Raw genomic sequence first — 16,718 nt, forward strand, 5'->3', positions numbered from 1 at the left:
GATCAGCCAGACGATCTAAATGTACAGTGGTAGAAGTCGCGGCTATACCCGTTTACGCCGCCCAAAAAACTCATTCAATCAATGACACGAACTTGTTAATTTCATGTAGGAGTTATCCCAGTGTGGAAATCCATGTATTGTAAAAAGCTTAAAATTTAGTTTAGTTGTCCTTCTCAAAGCGTTACCCCTATTCTATCTATGCGTCTCTTTTCGCACCTGTTTTCTGTGGCCATTTGAATCGCCTTTCTGCCCGGACATATAAGTTACTAGGCTTTATGATCAAGTAATATGGATCATACTCGACTGTTCCAGTTTCGGCCAAGCTAAACCTGTAACGGTATAACAGCTTAGATAACACAATCTTTACCTCCTGTAGAGCAAAATTGAATCCAATGCAGGCTCTGGGACCGGAAGCGAATGGCTGGTAGGACCCAGGGGGCCGATTCTTGATTTTCTCAGTGTCCCACCGGTCAGGATCAAATTTGTCAGCGTTATCCCACACGTGTGGGTTTGTATGAATGTGATGTAAATCGGCAATAACAATAGAATCTTTCGCTAGCTTATACCCGCCAGGTAAAATCATGTCCACCAACGCTGTTCTGCTGGGTTGGAATGAAGGGTTATGTTTTCGCTGAGTTTCTTTAACAAAGTTATTCATAAACTTAAGCTGGTTCGTTAAATCGGCCGTAACTTGGATGTTTTCATCCCAGTCATGGTCAATCAATTCTTGGAGTATTCTCTCTTGCACCCCTTCGTATGTCACGAGGCCGTATATCATCCACGAGAGGAGTGAAGCAGACGTTACAAACCCGGCCGCGGTGATCACAACCAATGCCGGTACAAATTGATCCCAAGTCAATCGATTTCCTTTCATATCTCTTGCTCTGAGGCAATAATCTGCAATGATGAATGAAATGTCAGATTTCAGCCCCTTATAGTCCACAGAATGTGTCAATACATACCGACTAAATTTTGAGATTGTAGAGCGGCATCTTGGAGCTCCAGGTCTTCAATTCCTTTGGATGCTTTCTTGGATGCCTCTAACAGTATTCTTCGGACTTCCTTCATGTTGTCACGAAGTCTTTTCGGATCTCCAAATGGCATATTGGTATACCAGCTCCCAATAGACGTCACTCGCTTACTTAGTTCGACAACACTGGTTACCTTGGTAACAAATTCGTGTAGAGGGGCATCGACAGAGGTGAAATGCCCAAATTCCAAGCCGAGCACAAGTCTGCCAACTGCTTGAGAGCCAATCTTCATCATATATGGAAATACGTTCCATGATTCCCCATCCAGGTCTAGTTTATCGAATACACTGAATGATTCTTCAACTGTCCTTTGCATTGCTGGTGCATAATGTCGCACTGCCTTGGGGCCTAAAGCCGGAGGTAAGAACTTATGCGTAATGCGCCATTCTTCAGAATCTGTATTTCCAAAGAATAGCCCTGCTTCAGACATCCCTACTGCATGCAACGGATGGTTAGGAATGATCTTTTTCGAGAAAAAAGCGCTCTCGGAGAAGAAAATATTGGCTAAGCGGGGATCGTTGGTATGATGGATGCGGCTTCCCATATTAGTTGTGACAATAAGTGGTCCGTATTTATTAAACAGTCTCTGATGGTTTCCAAGATGGTCAGGATATATTTCGAAGAAGCTTCCCACGTATGGCAAACCAGCTGGCCCCGGTATATCTCGCACTGGCTTTCCATTAATTGATATCGCAATGGGGCCAGTTGCGGCATACACCTCGCTTGCCGATGTCAACTCAATATTTCGATGAATGAAGCCAACATCTAGAGAAACAATTAACCGCGGTCGTTCAAACACAAATGTATGAGAGTACTATACCAACCTTTAGCGTCTACAATAGAGAAGTAGGACGCAACTAACACTTGCAAATCCGCAAAATTGTACGTCGCAGGGAAGGTGATTTGGCGGGCAATGGATGGCTCTTCGCCGAATAGATAGAAAGATGAAGAAATCATGACTAGAGATGATCTGAGAGCCTACTAACTTGATGTGACGCGGGAGTTGTTGTGAGAAGCTGATTACAATTTATAGTCATAGAGTCTGTACATTGAATACACGGGCATGTGCGTTCTCAAGTAATCATCACAAACACTATTTCCCACTGCTCTGTAATTGACTTTCCATGGCATGCCTCCATGGAATTTCCATGAGAACGGCCGAACTAAACAATGTTCGGTCTTTCTTCTTGGTCCGGAATCCGAAAATGATCAAGGCGCGGTATTGCACTATTGTTCGATCCCATAAGGCCTTCGTAATATTCTTTGGATGTAACCTACTCAATCCTCGGCTAATGTGCCATTTTTGTATAAATAATAGAGAATACACACAGGTTTTGTCATATGATTGTCTCCTAGACGATGCCATGTTCCTCGGAAAGCCACCCTCCTTTTCGAAGTTGGCAGTCTAACGGCTTCAGTCAGCTGAATACCACTCCGTATATGTTGATGACGGATATGCGGGCAGGGAGAAGCCGCATGCGTTTGTATATGTTTGTGGGGCTTCGGCGTTTGGTCAAGGATCGCCATCTAGTGAGGGACTACTATCCCCCTCTCGGCAAGACTTATTTTCGGATGCCGACAATCTTCCGTTGCTACTATCAACATCTTATAGGAGACTCCTTCGCGAATCAAACCCCAAATCGCAGTCTTTATATATAACTTGCAAGCTTATCTCACATTTTTAAAACAGTTCAGTCAAGATTATATGCGCCAAAATATCATACATGCAAGCCAAGATGACCATGGAGACGGAGTATACAGTGGATGAAGTTGCTCAGCATATGGAACCTAACGACGTATGGATGGTTATCCACGATGAAGGTCCGATGATCTGCTTTTCAAAATAACAATTAATACTAACTCTAAACAGTATACGATGTGACTAAATATCTTTTGGATCATCCGGGAGGAATTGAAGTCCTCATAGAAGCAGCCGGCACCGATGCAAGTGATTCATTTGACAATGCTGGTCACTCAGATGATGCTTTCGACCTGATGGTTCCTTTCCGTATCGGAAGAGTACAAAACAGTGCGAACAAGAAGTCAAAGATACCTACGGCTATGAAACCTCCTACCGAGAAATTTAATTCTTCCAGAGATTACCCCAACCCAAACAGGATAACATTGACGTGTCTTTCGTTGGGCATTGCAGCAACATCGTATGGTGTTTTGAAGTATAAATGTGGCATTTCAGCATTTACACCGTCAAAAATGCCTCAGATGAATACCTTAATGCACGTTCTCTCGACCCTGGCTATGCCGATAACTTCTTCACCATCTACCGCCACCGGCTACCTGAAGGGGCTGCTGGGAAGCTCATGCATCCTGATGGGTTGTACAGCACTGGCAATAAAAAAGTCCTTCAGCATTATTATGAATGATACGAGCTTTAGAAAACTTCCACCTCACTTAAAATTGCCAAAACCAGTCGAACGGGATCCTTTACTTCAAAGAGGCTGGTTGGATTCAGTCTCGTCTCCAGTACCTCTGACTAAGAAGATACTTATTGCACCGAATGTATACCGGCTGGTTTTTTCTCTGCCACACCAACAAGTAATGTTGGGGCTGCCAACTGGTCAACACATCACAATTACTGCGACTGTTGGCGGAGAAAAGGTGACAAGGTCCTATACTCCAGTATCCAATAACTTGGACTATGGAATTCTGGAATTGGTGGTAAAGATGTATCCAGGCGGCAAGTTGACTGGTGGATATCTTGCCAACCTCCAAGTTGGGGACAAGATCCATTTACAAGGTCCTAAAGGAGCAATGCGCTACTCTTACGGGCTTTGTAAGAAAATTGGAATGCTGGCCGGCGGCACGGGCATAACACCCATGTTCCAACTCATTCGAGCAATTTGTGAGAACAATCGCGATACGACAGAAATAAGCTTGGTATATGCCAGCCAAACAGAGGATGACATTCTACTCAAAGAAGAGCTGGATAATTTTTCGCAGCTATATCCGAATCTGTTCAAAGTCTTCTATGTTGTTGAGCGGCCATCGCCAACTTGGGAATCTGGGGTTGGCTACATAACGAAAGATGTAGCGGCACAAAGGCTACCACTCCCAGGGACTGACGTCAAAATCATGGTTTGCGGGCCAGCCGGTATGGTCAGTTCGGCAAAGAAATTCCTCAAGGAGTTGGGATATGAGACTCCGGGTGCAAGCCCGAAGATGAGTGATCAGGTGTTCATTTTCTAAAAATGTGTGGCGAGATTATAATTTATTCACCTAAATGGTCATATGCTAGATATTTCTATATTTGCTCTACAAATCAGAGTCTACATGTTGCCTATTAGCACTCTTCTTGTGGAAATCTTTTCCAATGGGGTCTTATAATTATTCCCTGTAGAACAATATGTCCGTCGTAGAACAATAGTGAACTCATACACTAATTACGCGACTTTCAGGGCGTGACAACAGCGAGTTTACCGCGAACGGGGATATTTTCCTGTCTCCCGACTTCGGGAAAATCCGACAGCTGAACTCCCTTACGAAATAGCAGACAATGTGTTGATCCACCAAAATGAAACATGCCCGTTTGTTCACCCTTTTCGACATGTTGCCCTTCTTTTACAGTGATGTCGACGGAGCTAACTTCATCCATGCCAATAGCAATAAACGCCATCAAACCGATTGCAGGATTATCTGCCTCAATGAAGATGATGCCTCGAGTTGCTAGCGCGGAGAGGTAGCCTTGACCAACCGAAATGCCACCAGTATCAATTTCATGAACCGTGGGATCGCCCACACCTTCAAAGAGAGGCTCGCTAAAGTACGTGCCATCCTGGACAAAAGCGCGTCGAATAGTTCCTGAAACTGGGGAATGCCAACGGTGGTAAGACAGAGCCGATAGAAACGCCTGGTAAACTGTCGCACCGGCAAAATGCTGAGCCAGTGGATCGTGAGCTAGCATATCAAGTACCGAGTAGGGCTGGCCTTTGGCGAAAAACCGATCCCGCAATTGAGCACCCCGCTGAATGTTGAACACCTTGGATTCACACGCATTGGCAATGACATTATCGTCGTCTGGACAGGCAACTGGCCTTGCCTTATCATGAACCTTACGAGTGAAGAAGTCTAAATTGAAGGGTCAGCCTATTTCTCATGCGTTGGCAATCTAAGGGAATTGGGCAGTGAGGCACTAACCATCCCAGGACTTGTAGCCGTGATATTTGGCGGATGGATCACATATAAACATTTCTTCAAACTTCAGAGATGACTTGTATGGGGCATTGGCAACCTGCATAACATCGTTACGGCCTGTTTCGCCGAACCAGCCTTGCTTGTGTTCTCCTAAAACCTCTGCTGATTTTGGAGTCTGCGATCAAACCGACTCATGTTAGCCGACAATTGGAGCTCAAAATAAGTTTGCGATGAGATGAGAGACAAAGGGCTTCAAAATCACCTCTAAGAATTTCCCCCACTCGTTTAAGACTTTTTTGATCGCTTTATTCACGTCGGGGTCTAGGAATGCGGCGTGGCCACTGGGCAAAGGCAAGTTAGCTGTTTATTAGTCCCCAAATGTCATGGACTAGTCAGTATATCTTCCAGAGACTCCTCAACGTACCTTGGCGTACCCATGGGATAATCAAGGATTGCACAGAAGGGCACACCCACCACGCCAGCACTTTCAGCTGCATCTGTCCATTCTGGAGCCCTCGAGACAATGTGATTGAGGACCTGAAGCATATGGCGGTAGTCGCGGATCTGCTTAGTACCGGTTGGGTCGCGCCAGTATGGCCTTTTGTTTGGTATTTCCTCAAACATTTGGTTAAAGTACATATATACTCTTGAGTTCCCCTCTATCAACTCTTTGAACTCTTGCAGCGCTGGAGTCAGCTTTTCGTCGGGGTGTTTATCGACATGCTCTGTCACACGACGAAGATACTCGCGATGGACACGATGATCAGCTGGTAGCCATGCGCCCGGCCTAGATGAAGTGGAAACACATGAGATTCTGATAGTAGTTTGATGAAAGTATGTGAAGAGTGTTCTTACTTGTGGACACGCCACTGACGCGGAATATCGTGGTGGTCACCGTGTTGCCAAACCATTGTTAACGAGAGAGGTGACTTGTTGGAATAAGACAATAATACAGCAAAGTAGTCTCTGCACTTCTTTAGCTACCTTTTTAACGTGAATTTTTATTGTAGGATTTTTTTTTTCAGCTCTGCAGCTGTATATGTAGTTAGTCGAAGACGTCGGCTCATCATCACTCTCTCCACGGTAGTGGGTCTTATAAATGCAATGATGCAATTGTGATGTGAACGTTACCCAATTAGGTGCCAGAGCCTCCGAGATTTGTTTTCCTTATACTGAGCTCAACTCGAGGAGCATTGAGATGATCAGCCACTACAATGCCGATTTTCCGGTTTCCCGCAACGCAGCGTTAGAAGAGATGGTAAATGCGCGCTGTCTGCATGTGAATTCGATGCAAATCCGCCAGCCAGTTTTCTTCGCCCACATTTGCCCACATAGTATTACAAGGCGTCTTCTAAATTTAAATACCTACCATCCGTACTCCGAACAAGTCTGTCACTATCTCTCTAAAGGCACTTTGATACATACTTGTGCACTAAAGGGCCGCGTAAACACTGCGGACTCAACGAGCCTTATGTAACCTGTCTGTCATCTTACATTTATGCTTCATACAGGGATGCTCGTGGAGTACCATCCAGGTCTACCCAGTGCCATCCAGACTCCAAGCATGGTAGCTCAAGTGGTCGAATAATGCATGTACCCTGTTCCCTAAATTTTTGCAAACGGCCGGGTAGGTAATAATTAGCTTTCCATGGCAGGGCCCGTATAATTCCGTATTTGTATTACAATCTACCTATCAATTTATGCTTACACTATTTGGCAATCCTCCATTATACACATGAATTATTTATGGTCCCCGCAAGAAGATTTTTTAAGCCAAAGTCTTTCCATTGTTGTAACACCCACATGGCAACGCCACGAGAAGGCTGTTACAACTGGCTTCTCGCTAGCGCACTGGCTCCGTCGCGTCGGAAACAATGCCTAGGCAACGGCCAGACGGGACACGTAGCCCAAAGGCTATGTAATTTCAATCTTATGTGGCTCAACATTCTAAATCACCAATAATTCTATGTTGCTAATGCTGGTCTTTCCCAGTCTAACGCCATGCGATACTGAAGGACGTTAAAGCACGGAGATCAACAGAGCTGATAGAATTTCTGTTTAAATCGAACTTTTCGCCTACCCAATTTAAATCATGGCTACCCTAAGACGCAAATCATCTAATCGCATCCGGACAAGGTGTTTTATCATTTCAGACACACATGGGATGCAGTTGCCTGTTGATATACATACGTCTGTCGACGTAGCTATTCACTGCGGCGACTTGACGCAGCATTCAAAATTGGACGAATTTCAGGCGGCTATCGATTTAATGGAGAAGATTAGCGCTCCCCTCAAGATAGTTATCGCTGGGAATCACGACTTCTCGCTCGATATCCCGGTTTTCAAACACAAGATCTCCGAGGCAAACAGAGTGGCACTGGAACCTCTGGATGATACGATAGTAAAAGGGGAATTTGGCGACTACGGTGCAGCCCGACAAATGTTGCAGCAATCGAGAAACAAAGGTATTTTGTTTATTGACGAAGGGTCGCATCAGTTTTCTCTTCAAAATGGCGCCCTGTTGAGCATGTATGTGAGTCCATACACGCCATCAACTGCATCATCTGGCGAGTGGGGCTTTCAATACAGCGGCATTCACAGTTTTGAAATCGACAGTGGGATCGACATCGTTGTTACACATGGCCCGCCCCATGGAATTATGGATATGTCCCCGGAAAAGAAAAGGATTGGTTGCCCCCAGCTTTTTGCAGCCGTAGCGAAAGCTCAGCCGCGAATTCATTGTTTTGGACATGCTCATGATGGATGGGGTGCAAAGATGGTTACTTGGAGATCCCATATATCAGAAACACCATCACATTTCACCGACATAGACAACGACAAATCTTATGTCATCGAAAACATGATAAGCATCAAGGGGTCTAAATTTGAATCAGCAGAAGAAAGGAAGGCTAGAGAAGAGAGAATAGCTGGCTATAGGAAGCTCGGGTATTGTGAGCAAAATCACTCTACTGATAAACTGGCACAACTCGGACATGGAAAGACTCTATTTGTTAACGCAGCTGTTCAAGGCAATGACAGCTTAAATCAATTACCATGGGTTGTCGATATTGAACTACCGTCCTACAGATTGCCGAGGACATTGATCTCAAAACTTTTCCACCACTCGGCTATGTCGGCAGTAACAAAATTCTGCGGCTCAGACATAAATCCCGCATTGTTGACGAGTGTATCAGGCGATTCAGATAAAGATGTAAACAAGTCCTTAACTGATGATGTGGACGAGATATCGACAAGACGATAGCTAACTTTTAAAGATGGGAACGATTGTGCCAAGTCGTCGACAGTGGACTTCAAGCTGGACTCGGTACGTCCCGCCAAGATGATAGATGCAACACCAGCTTCGGAAAAGCTACGAGCAATCGATGCACCAATCCCGTAACCCCGCCGGTAATGAGAACTGATTTGCCTCTGAATTCATCGCGCAGCTTTGACGGAGACAACCTTGGGTACGATTCAAAATGGAAAGTCGAGACAATTGATGATGCCATTGCTGTTAATGTTGGATGAAGGAGTTGATAACTGTTCAAGATACGGATATATACGAACACTGCTTTCAGAAATAGCAACACCGAATTCTCCTCATCGAGACCTCCTTATATGTTTTATTTAAAACCGCATCGACTTATCTAAAAAGAATTCGAACGCCACTCTTGGCCTATGCAAGTCGTTCTATTGATTTCTAATTTGCATTCTGTAGGAAGATTCGTGTCACACATGGATATCTCTACAGTGTGCTAACTACCAACGACATGTCGGATCTTTTTACATAATTCTCAGCGAGTCCAAGACGTCATCTGGAGTGGTGTGATGGTAGGATTTCTGTTGAGTAATCACGAAACGAGCTCATTAGCTAATAATCGGGCGCAATATACGCCATTAGTCATACAACTTGATCAAATGAAAACCGCCACGCACTTGAACTATTATTGGGTCAACGGCAAGAGCAGTTGTCGGTTTATGTATTTGGTGGAAAAAACATGTTTTAGTTTATATCTTGCCACCCCGTACACTTCATATCTCTTCCTAGTGTGCCATCAGTCTTGCTTCCACACTGGATCTTACTCCCTCATCTGCTGATCACGATATGAGGGCAAATTTCCAAAGTAGAGGTAGATTTTATTCTGTTATTTACAACCAATGTACTCGCTGAGCTGAGAAATTGACAATGTTTCTCTCATCGCCAATGAGACTTGGACTGTTGTACTTCCGCTACCCACTACCTTTAAGGGGATCAGGGTCCTGTAAAGCACGTCAATGCTATTGCTATAGACATTTCCAAAACAGAATAACCCAATCTCAAGTTTCAAAAGGAGCCCATGAAAACTAGCCGCGTATATTATATCGCAGTACCTTTGAAGGTTGCCTCGGAATATTGTCATAGTCATGTGTGAATACGATAGGACTTTCTGTACGAGCGGCCGAAACTGTGAATAACTGGTTGGTAGCACTAAACGATCGTGTCTATGTGAAAAAGCATGAAAAGATACTCCTATCTATTCTTTCGTCACAGTAACTGATTATCGGCAGTTAAAGATAATCAGGATTATTCGAAAACAATCTACCATTGCAAAATTTGGCCTTTTTGAGTGACGAATTTCCCCGACATTTCTTCCGACATCTCATCAATAACCTTAAGCATCCCCTCTACACTGGACTGGATCGTATCTGGAGGCCCAGAGGTGAACCCCCATTGATCGGCAACAAATTGGCCTGCACGCGTTTGTACCCAGCCTGGATGCAGCGCAATTGTAATGAGGCCGCTATTTTTATTTTCCAGGTGCAAAGCTCTGGTGAGCCAATTTTGGGCGGCCTTACTCGGACCATAGGCGCCACCAGGAACAGGCTCCATCTCCGCAATGCTACCCACTGAAGACGTAATCATAACAAGCTTCGGCGACGGCGATTTTTTTAACAGTGGCCATAGTGCCTGGAAAACAACCAGGGGCGCGATTGTGTTAACTTCAAAGGCAGCACGTAGGTCTTCTGCCGTTGTCTCGGCAGCTGGCACCATAGGGAGTGCCCCTCCAGCATTATTAATGAGAACATCGATATGATCTATATCGAACTTGAAGGCTTCTCTAACCTTTTCAGGGGAGATGGCTGTGGAGAAATCCAAATATGTGATGAGAATGGTGCTACCCAACCCCTTTTCAATCACGGAGGTCTCTTCGATTAGAGTTGAAACGCTATCTTTGTTGCGAACGGTTGCAATGACGGTCGTTTTGGCACGGATAAGAAGTGACTTAATAAGGCCAAGGCCGAGACCCCTGTTTCCACCTGTGACTACGTAGATCATATTTTTATCGTTATATGCCATAATGTGCGCGGCTTTCCGAAACCCCCCGTTTGTAGGGAGTCAAGGTAACGTTTGTTGATGAAGAAAGACACGAAAAGGGGTAGCTGAATATGTGTGAGAGGATTTGTTTTTTTCCGCAATCAAGAGGTGGGGATATTGGCTTTATATGATTCCCAAATGAGGGGCTGTTGTGGGACCGGAATATTTTTATCCTTTGTTGCCTAGAAGGAATCAATCCCATGTAATGTCGTTGAAGAGTGAACATTGGTGTTTATACTACGCAAACGTTCTAGAAAAAAAGCTAGAATGGGATGGTATTTTCCCTTCTCTTCTTTTCTTCTTAAAAAACATATACTAAGATAAAGACCTGCCCTAGTGGTTTTGTTAAGTTCATTGGATTAATCTTCTTCCATGGCAGGATTATTCCGAAGGCTTAATACCTCAGATTTCGTGAAACATTTTCTTCTAAGTACTATTTGCCAGCATAGAATTACAAGTAGGACTCTAACAAAACTAGAGAATATTATGTATTAGTCTCAGGATTTTTAAGCGTGTCTCATACAGAGATTTCCTTCGAACTTGTTAAGATGGCATTAGGGTCGAACCAGGAATGGGCTATTCACTGCAAAGAAGATGTGTTAGCAGCATCCAGATAACCGTAATTCATAAAGAAAAAGGGGTTTACATAATATTACGAGCGCATGAAACTTCTGCTAGCGATTAGTCCTGTTACGAAGTCTCTCAAATTCCTCCAAGGCTCGTAAAAAAAAAAGTGCGAGCTGGTGATGAGCAGCTATACATCAACATGCCTACCTCAAATCGACAAAAAGAGTGTATGTGTTTATTTTAAATACGCTATAAACAGCCATACCGAGTAATTAATGCATTGTTACGCTGAGGGTCGCTCCGGCTTGATGCCGCTCAGTCGACCCCTGACACCATCATGTCGCTTCTTAAGCTAAATTGTCCACTGCCAGAAATATGTACTCCTGCCAAATGCATCCGGTAAATAAACGCAAATATTAAAATATTTAATATTAATGTATTATTATATGGTTTGATTCTACACAACCGAGTATTGATACATCATCGAAGTTTGGCAAAACCCCTTAGAAAGATTTTCTTCATTGGAATGGCTAAGCCATAAGCTACATTCATTTCTCTACTCATATAGATGAATACCTAAACGCACGCAAGTTTATGTCTTCAACAAAAATTCATCGAACCAGATGATTGCTTGAGAAAATGCTTGCTCCTTGGCAAACTTCTGTAATTTCACAGATGGATCGCCTCGAATACCAAAACCATGTTCAACACCGGAATAGAGGTTTATCTGGAAAGGTTGGCCTGATTTAATGAGTATATCCTCTGATTTGTGTCTCATCGTGGTAGTGAAGATCGAATCTGTTTCAGCTGCAGCGATGGACAAAGGCCCGGAAAAAGAAGCCAACTCGTCTTCTTCGACGAAGCTTGGGTGAGCAATGAATGCGGCATCAATGCCACTTTTGGAATGCCGCAATACGTACTAGAATGGTACAATAAATAAATAAGTATATACAGATATATGGAGTAGATCTTACCTTAGCACCGAAGCAGTAACCGACACCCCCAATTCGGTGTATCCCTAGCTGTCTCAATGCTTTGATTCCAGCGACGATAATGGGGTCGACGTATTCGGTAGTATGCGGGTTATTACCATTAGAACCTTTGGTAAGCCAACTCATCAAATCAATAGTGGCAAATTTGTTCAATGGTACTGCATCTCCATTGAATACATCTGGGATAAGTGTGGTGTATCCTTTGGCGGCGAAGCTGTCCGCCAGGAGCTGGCTGTTGGGATATATGCCCATTGCCTCTGGGGCGAAGAGAATACCAATGCCTTTATTCACATTCTTATCAGATGCTGTTGAAAGATAGGCATCGATTCCCCCGTCAAGTTTGATGAGTTTTCCTTTTGGAACACCTCTGCAAGCAGATTAGCGAAAAAGGTATCAATTTGAATAGCTTGTATATTAAAGGGGTACATGCTCATGGAGGGTACCAACTACACAGCAGCTTCTTGGGGGGTTTGATGCCATGATAATATATCACTTTCAAGGTTGACTTTGATATCTGAGAACTAGTATTATCTCGCACAGAGTGACTCGGGAGGGACGATGAGAAGATACGAAGAATATATACCCCACGAAGCTCAGCCATTACGTCTTGATGACAACACAGCTGCTGTTTACACAATACTCCTGTGGCGGGAGACAAATATACCGGCCGACTACTTCACAATTTATCAAGGTAGGTATAGGGGCGAACAAAATTTGCAATTTGTTTATATGATATGTCTACTAACTCGAACGGAGAATAGGTCATGCCGGAAGTATGAAGATGTGCTGTATCTGAATTGCGGAGTCCCAAAACGTTCGCTATTCAAAATACCGCTTTTCGTTACTGCAAATTAACTAGTCGACATTCATTTTGCCTTTTTACCCTTCAATGTCAACACCCTAAATTAAAATCCTCATACTTATCAGGTATAGCGGTATTTCGGCCGTACTACAACATCTGTCTTCCTAGCATGACAAATGGACACGCGCTATCAAAACCCGCACCGAATGACCGCATTTTAGTCCGACCCCGACATGCTAAAGCAAACTATTATAGGTGGCGAATTTAGACACTGATTTCATATGGGCTTCCCATCGTGTGATCTATCATCATTGCTAATTGATGGGATATTTAGAGTATATCAGTTACCCAAGACACCTTTGTCGTAGCAAATTAAGTTGTGGTCGTAAGTAAGTGAGGTTTCTCTGTAGCGCAACAGCCCCAAACGCAAGAAATTCCATACACGCCACATGAGATCGCTTAGGTGCTATTTGGATGAACCTCACCTAATTACTACAATATTGTTAACAGCGCTAGAAGAAATACACTTAAAATAGACTATATGTTGCAAATGGTGCAGTGGCTCTATTAGACTTGTGTGCATCATATTAGGTGGGCAACGCGGACATGTGCCCTGTAGCACTCTAAATAAAACCTTTTGGCGCAGTCTCTTAAGACGATATTAATTATGAAAATTGTAAAGCTGTATTATATATGATATCAAGCATTGCAAGGTGAATGCAGGCGCTTTCGCGTTGGTATCTATAGATCTACCTATACACCATAATAGTACCGCTGAAAATAGTAAGCAATCCCCATATACGGAATATATGTTACTGCAACCCGGAGAAAAAACCAAGTATATTTAGTCGGATTGTACGAGAAGCATGATTTCTTGTTTTTCAAGGAGTGACATATATGCGCCTTGAAAACAAGAGTCAGTTTTTCCATGAAGAACAAAGGAAGTCCCCACTTACCAGCTGCCAGCCATCGATGGTTAAGAAGACGCAAGGTGTTTTTCAAAATGGTGATTCTCTCATTAATAGGCTTCTCTGACGTTGAATTTCGAAGCCTTGAATAAATAGACGTTGCTTTATATAGAAAATGCAAGAGGAAAGGAGATACGCGTTCGCAATTTTGTCCAGCAGCTTCTATTAGGAAATTCGATATCCACTCTATTGCGGCGTTTAGAGAAGATTCAGCTTCCACTGACATGGGCTGCATCACTGGATCTCTTCTTTCAAACGAAAAACCAGGATAATCCAGTAGAAGTATCCCACTGACATTTATTAGATATAGCAAACAATGAGCTGCGAAAAGTACGCCTCTCACCTGAAGCACACTGCCATTTGGCTGCAAAATGCCCACTTTCTCATCGTGCCTTCCATGAACGAAAGGTTGACAAGAGCCATAAGGGTGCGCCGTAATTGCGCTGGATCAGTAGTAGGGTCTTTTGCAACGGTGTATAACGCTTGGCTTAGTAAATGAGCTGTTTGCGCAAATCGAGCGAAACGACCAATATACGAGCCTGACGATGAGCCAAGTGTTAACGAGTTTTCCGATCGCGATGACTGGAGGATTCGTGATTAGCATCATATTAAATGTTCTAGACTTTGTTACATACTCCTGTATCCCACTCTAGGTCATCTCCCGGAAGATAGCTATCCGGCGTTGGATCTGGAGTGATTAGATGGCGCCCAGGATTGCAGAGATTGAGATACCTTTTTATTGTCTTAGCAAAATTGCTCGCATAGTTTCTAGTGGAGAAAATGGTGTCAAAATTTCTTACCGGTCCAGTATTATAATTGACCACCACACTCGGCGCTGTTCTTCCACCTCATTCCAGGGGAGCTTGTCTAATAGACGAGAAGTGATGCTTTTGTCGATCTCGAGTGCCGCCGCATACCGGGCACACTGCCCTATAGACAAGAAGGCAGCCGGATATATAGCATGTCCTAATTCATAAATCGCAATAAGGACACCGGCTTGTAGAACTGCAACTGATAGTATTCCTGAAGATTCCACTTCAAAGTGAAATTGCTTTGCTGTTCGATATAGCACTGTTTTTGCTGTAGTTGTAAGAGACGAGCTCAGTTTCATACATATGACGAGAAGACACAGTTCGGTTTTTTTGTGTGTCAAGTAGTTGGGCAGATTTGAAAAGAACTGTTTTTTTGATAGAATTGGCATCCATGTGTGGATGGTATCAAAATAGGCATTGGCGATGTTTTGAATGTCGACTATGGTGCCGACATAGTCAGCAACCATTTTTGGAATCGCTACCTCCACTTTGGGGGTTTCTAATTGCAGAAGACTAAAGATCTCGGGATCTAGAAACCGTGACGCTAGAATATCCGAGATATCAGAGGTAGTTATTCCAGAGCGCCCTGACATTAATCTATCACCGGATGCTTGGAAGATAGACATATTTCCTCCAATAGTCATCGATATGTCTCCCTCAGGATTTGCAACTTGGCGTGCTCTCTCTTTTCGACGATAAGGGTAATCACATGGGATCTGTCTCCTAAGTGTTGCCAATGATATTAGAGTTGCTTGCTCGACAAGAATGTCCCTTCAAATTGACATACTGCGTGCAAAGTGTGCATTTGGGGTAAGTTCTGTCACAGCGTCTCTTCGAATGCCGGCAAGTGATGCAAGCATACGGTGAGTGAGTAACACTCACGCCACTCATCGGGCCTATGCTGATTGACTGCGTGCCAGCCATTGGATGTGAGTAGAGTACGAGACCTTTGCGGGAGCTCGGCGCGGACTCATCGGTTGAAATGAGCGGCATGTGGATAGATATTGCGAGAGGCATTGATGTTTCGAGGCTAGATATTAGCCGGGGCTTTGCTTTAGTGCAGAAGCTGCGCGGAAGTTGCGGAGCTAGAGGCACTTGGAGGTACCCAACATTTCATCAAAAGATAGAGGCGAAGGATGTATTGCATTGTTCCGGTTATTTTGGTATGTCCGTAGTGTAAGTCCGCACCGCAAACTAGGCACCTAATAAGCATAGCTGAGGCCACGATGGCGCACCCGGCGACTCCACAGTGCAAACTCTTGCACAGCACAGCATCCGTACTTATTATAAGTCCTTTAGAAACTATTTCTGCATCTCCATGATAACAATTAGCTGTCAGATTCTGTTCTTTAAAAAAAAAAAAAACAGTGTGGGTATAATGGAAGAGGAATAAAATTGTAGGCATTGGTCCTAAAATACTGACTAAATTGTGTTGGACTAATAATACTATAAGGCTTGAATATTATAAACTTAAGATGGATATATTTACCTACCTACTTAACTATTAAAATTAACTAAGCTCATGCGCAAGTTTAATTTATAAATAAAAGCCCTATAGGACTAAACACTTCTTCATTTCGGATAATCACTGGCATACTTAGCAAATGTATTATCGCCCACAATTACAGGATGCCTTCAATGTATTGTAAGTATATGTTGTTCCAAATGAGAGTGTTTATATTTAACGCTCAACTTTCATCTCCTATTAGTATGAAACACTTACTATTTTCTTTAAATGACCGCTGAAAAAAAATGTCCGAAAGGGAGAGCGACAGAGGCCATTGTCGCCTTTTTCCCCGGCTCGTATTGCTCGCTTCCATCAAAGCCTCTTGGACCAGCAACATTAATAAGAGAAGCTGGCAGTCTCGACTTTGACCGAAGGTATTCTATCAATCTAAAAAAGTGATGTGTATGGGGAATATTGCTGCATCTTTCAACGGAAATATCTATGTGGTAGTTTTGGGCGGGCCCCAACGTTATGAGATCCACTCGTTCAACTCTACTTCACCAACTATAGTTCATAATTCCCCGGCTGCAAATG

At 43.6% G+C, this 16,718-nt stretch overlaps 7 protein-coding genes across 7 annotated transcripts; 2 read left to right on the top strand and 5 right to left on the bottom strand.

Moving 5' to 3' along the window:
- Positions 1-196: 196 nt before the first annotated feature.
- TRIVIDRAFT_47780 (uncharacterized protein) lies at positions 197-1,988 on the bottom strand (the record flags this gene model as incomplete). The annotated part of the gene is made up of 3 exons (XM_014098904.1): positions 197-897; positions 963-1,796; positions 1,856-1,988. 3 exons carry the CDS (start codon positions 1,986-1,988, stop codon positions 197-199), a joined length of 1,668 nt encoding a protein of 555 aa, XP_013954379.1.
- Positions 1,989-2,686: 698 nt separating this feature from the next.
- TRIVIDRAFT_181439 (uncharacterized protein) lies at positions 2,687-4,333 on the top strand (the record flags this gene model as incomplete). The annotated part of the gene is made up of 2 exons (XM_014098905.1): positions 2,687-2,852; positions 2,902-4,333. 2 exons carry the CDS (start codon positions 2,756-2,758, stop codon positions 4,233-4,235), a joined length of 1,431 nt encoding a protein of 476 aa, XP_013954380.1.
- Positions 4,334-4,351: 18 nt separating this feature from the next.
- On the bottom strand, positions 4,352-6,174 carry TRIVIDRAFT_89998 (uncharacterized protein; the record flags this gene model as incomplete). Its single annotated transcript, XM_014098906.1, has 5 exons — positions 4,352-5,114; positions 5,184-5,355; positions 5,443-5,521; positions 5,605-5,967; positions 6,036-6,174. The coding sequence occupies 5 exons, from the start codon at positions 6,089-6,091 to the stop codon at positions 4,441-4,443; spliced, it is 1,344 nt and encodes a 447-aa protein (XP_013954381.1).
- A 1,098-nt stretch (positions 6,175-7,272) lies between these two features.
- Positions 7,273-8,442, top strand: TRIVIDRAFT_155150 (uncharacterized protein; the record flags this gene model as incomplete). The annotated part of the gene is made up of 2 exons (XM_014098907.1): positions 7,273-7,518; positions 7,630-8,442. The coding sequence occupies 2 exons, from the start codon at positions 7,273-7,275 to the stop codon at positions 8,440-8,442; spliced, it is 1,059 nt and encodes a 352-aa protein (XP_013954382.1).
- A 1,317-nt stretch (positions 8,443-9,759) lies between these two features.
- On the bottom strand, positions 9,760-10,518 carry TRIVIDRAFT_48225 (uncharacterized protein; the record flags this gene model as incomplete). Its single annotated transcript, XM_014098908.1, has 1 exon — positions 9,760-10,518. The coding sequence occupies one exon, from the start codon at positions 10,516-10,518 to the stop codon at positions 9,760-9,762; it is 759 nt and encodes a 252-aa protein (XP_013954383.1).
- Positions 10,519-11,695: 1,177 nt separating this feature from the next.
- TRIVIDRAFT_193155 (uncharacterized protein) lies at positions 11,696-12,575 on the bottom strand (the record flags this gene model as incomplete). Its single annotated transcript, XM_014098909.1, has 3 exons — positions 11,696-12,022; positions 12,078-12,462; positions 12,526-12,575. The coding sequence occupies 3 exons, from the start codon at positions 12,573-12,575 to the stop codon at positions 11,696-11,698; spliced, it is 762 nt and encodes a 253-aa protein (XP_013954384.1).
- Positions 12,576-14,204: 1,629 nt separating this feature from the next.
- Positions 14,205-15,568, bottom strand: TRIVIDRAFT_193156 (uncharacterized protein; the record flags this gene model as incomplete). Its single annotated transcript, XM_014098910.1, has 5 exons — positions 14,205-14,447; positions 14,501-14,597; positions 14,666-15,221; positions 15,349-15,362; positions 15,465-15,568. 5 exons carry the CDS (start codon positions 15,566-15,568, stop codon positions 14,205-14,207), a joined length of 1,014 nt encoding a protein of 337 aa, XP_013954385.1.
- Positions 15,569-16,718: the final 1,150 nt, after the last annotated feature.

Source organism: Trichoderma virens (genome assembly GCF_000170995.1).
Source record: "Trichoderma virens Gv29-8 chromosome Unknown TRIVIscaffold_81, whole genome shotgun sequence".
NCBI classification, from domain to species: domain Eukaryota; kingdom Fungi; phylum Ascomycota; class Sordariomycetes; order Hypocreales; family Hypocreaceae; genus Trichoderma; species Trichoderma virens.